General features: G+C 46.3%; 1 protein-coding gene across 4 annotated transcripts in view; it reads right to left on the bottom strand.

The window, feature by feature from the left end:
* The window catches only part of PTPRA (protein tyrosine phosphatase, receptor type A), a 185375-nt gene extending 185165 nt beyond the window's left edge, over window positions 1–210 (bottom strand). For 2 of the 4 annotated variants that reach the window (XM_025200670.1, XM_025200681.1), the window contains exon 1: window positions 38–210. In XM_025200670.1, the coding sequence (XP_025056455.1) occupies window positions 38–201 (164 nt within the window). In that variant the 5' untranslated portion in view covers window positions 202–210. The remainder of the gene's footprint in view (window positions 1–37) is intronic. The other 2 variants (XM_025200679.1, XM_025200671.1) reach the window with 2 other exon arrangements.
* Window positions 211–1803: the final 1593 nt, after the last annotated feature.

Raw genomic sequence — 1803 nt, 5'->3', positions numbered from 1 at the left:
CCCCCCCACCTTCCACAAATCCTGAGATAATAGCTACCTGAACAAATGAATGAAGAGAGCAATCAGGTTAGCAGCCTGGATCCCCAGAAAAGAAAGGAGCTCCAGCTGGATGGATGAGTGTGAAGGACAGGAACAGGGCCTCTTCAGGAGATCACAGGTCCTACAGCAAGTGTGAGGAACTGGCTGTGCCTGCAGGTCCATTCACTGCATCTAACACAGAAAACAGATGCTTACACAAACTTATGCCTCTGAATTAGTCTCTGAGCTGCCACTCTGCCCTGCTTTTGGCCATATATTCATCAGAGATCCTCCCATCCCCCCCACCCACACACCAACCCACTGGTGACACCAAATCTCCTGATTGACATGGCTTCTTAATCTGATAGCTTTCTGGCCTGTTGAGCACAAACAGTCCCGGAGACCCACGAATGCTCCTGAAGGTCCGAGGCAAAAAACAAAGTACTCCCAGCAGATACTGGATGATGTGTTAGCTGTACTAACAGTTTTAAACTTAGTTCTGGAGTTCTCCAACGGTACTCACTGTTAACTGCTAAAGGGGTAGCCATACGAACAAGAACAGATGAACTCAGTGACCCTTTCCCCTTGCCTCACCAGGCAAATACACAACCTCTGCTTCAGCTTGCCAGATCTTAGCTCCTGCCCCTTCTTCCCCTCTGCCCAACCAGAGCCTCACACAGTCAAGAGGAAAGCACCACAGTAAGACTTATTGAATGAAAGGTACTTTTATTGCAGCAGCAGATATAAAAAAGATAAAATTAAAATAATTATTTGGGTTCAATTTCATTTAATGAGATTTGAGCCAACTGGAAGCATCATAAGTTATCATCCATCTCATGTTACAAAACCAAAAAATTAAAGGCATTTGCCTTCCATCCCTTTTAAAGTTACTGAAGATCTCATTTATTCTGTAGTGCATTTTATGCTGGTCTGGTCCACAGGTGCCAAGAACAATGCAGGCCAAAGAGTGCTCTGTTTTAGCATGGCGATTCCACAGCACTGCCAGTCTCTGGGCACCGCCAACATAGCTTGCAATTCCCTTCCATCCCCATACCATTTCTGGACACTTGACTCTGGCAGATAGCAGTGAAGCATGTTTTCCCTGCTGGCATGCTGCCGCTCTGAACAATCATTTGCCGCCTTTTGAAATTATGCCTCAAGGTAACATCTGTGAAAGAACAGACGGCCTATGGAGGGGCATGCGCATTACTAGCTTGCCTCTGCTGCCACCCCTCTAGCTGTCATCCCATGACATATGCACATTGAACTGCTGCCTCTATTTTGGCTATCCACCCTCTAGGCAGCCTGCCTATTGCCCAGACATTTATTAACTCTTTCTCACGGCTGCCGCTATCACCATTCCCAACTCACCTCAGCCATTACATAAGCATAACTGTCCTAGATGAATAGGGAAAGTATGTGAAAAGTTACTTACCATCACCCAGCTCAAAGCCTGGGAAGAACTCCCAAACCCCAAAATGAAAATTTAGAAAAACAAGCAGTTGTTTGTTCATCCCTGTCCCTTTTTTCTAACAATGCCTGACATTGTAGCAACCACAGAGGGGATGCTAGCCACTCTTGGCCAATACACAGAGGAAGGGGAGAAAGCGGGGGGAAACAAAAGTTGAATGCTTGTATCTACATCAGTCGATTAAGAGAACTTTTCCAAAGGGTGATCAAGAAGGGGACTGCTAGGACTTCACAGATACAGCTGCTAGGTGAGGCAAACCACTCTGCTGAAGAACATGGTGGCTTTCCAGTTATGGTCTCAGACTGTGGTCCGTG

This window comes from Alligator sinensis, unplaced genomic scaffold (assembly GCF_000455745.1).
Source record: "Alligator sinensis unplaced genomic scaffold, ASM45574v1 scaffold12_1, whole genome shotgun sequence".
Taxonomy (NCBI): Eukaryota; Metazoa; Chordata; order Crocodylia; family Alligatoridae; genus Alligator; species Alligator sinensis.
Note: the sequence above shows the minus strand (reverse complement) of the source record. Positions and strands in the feature narration are given on the sequence as shown.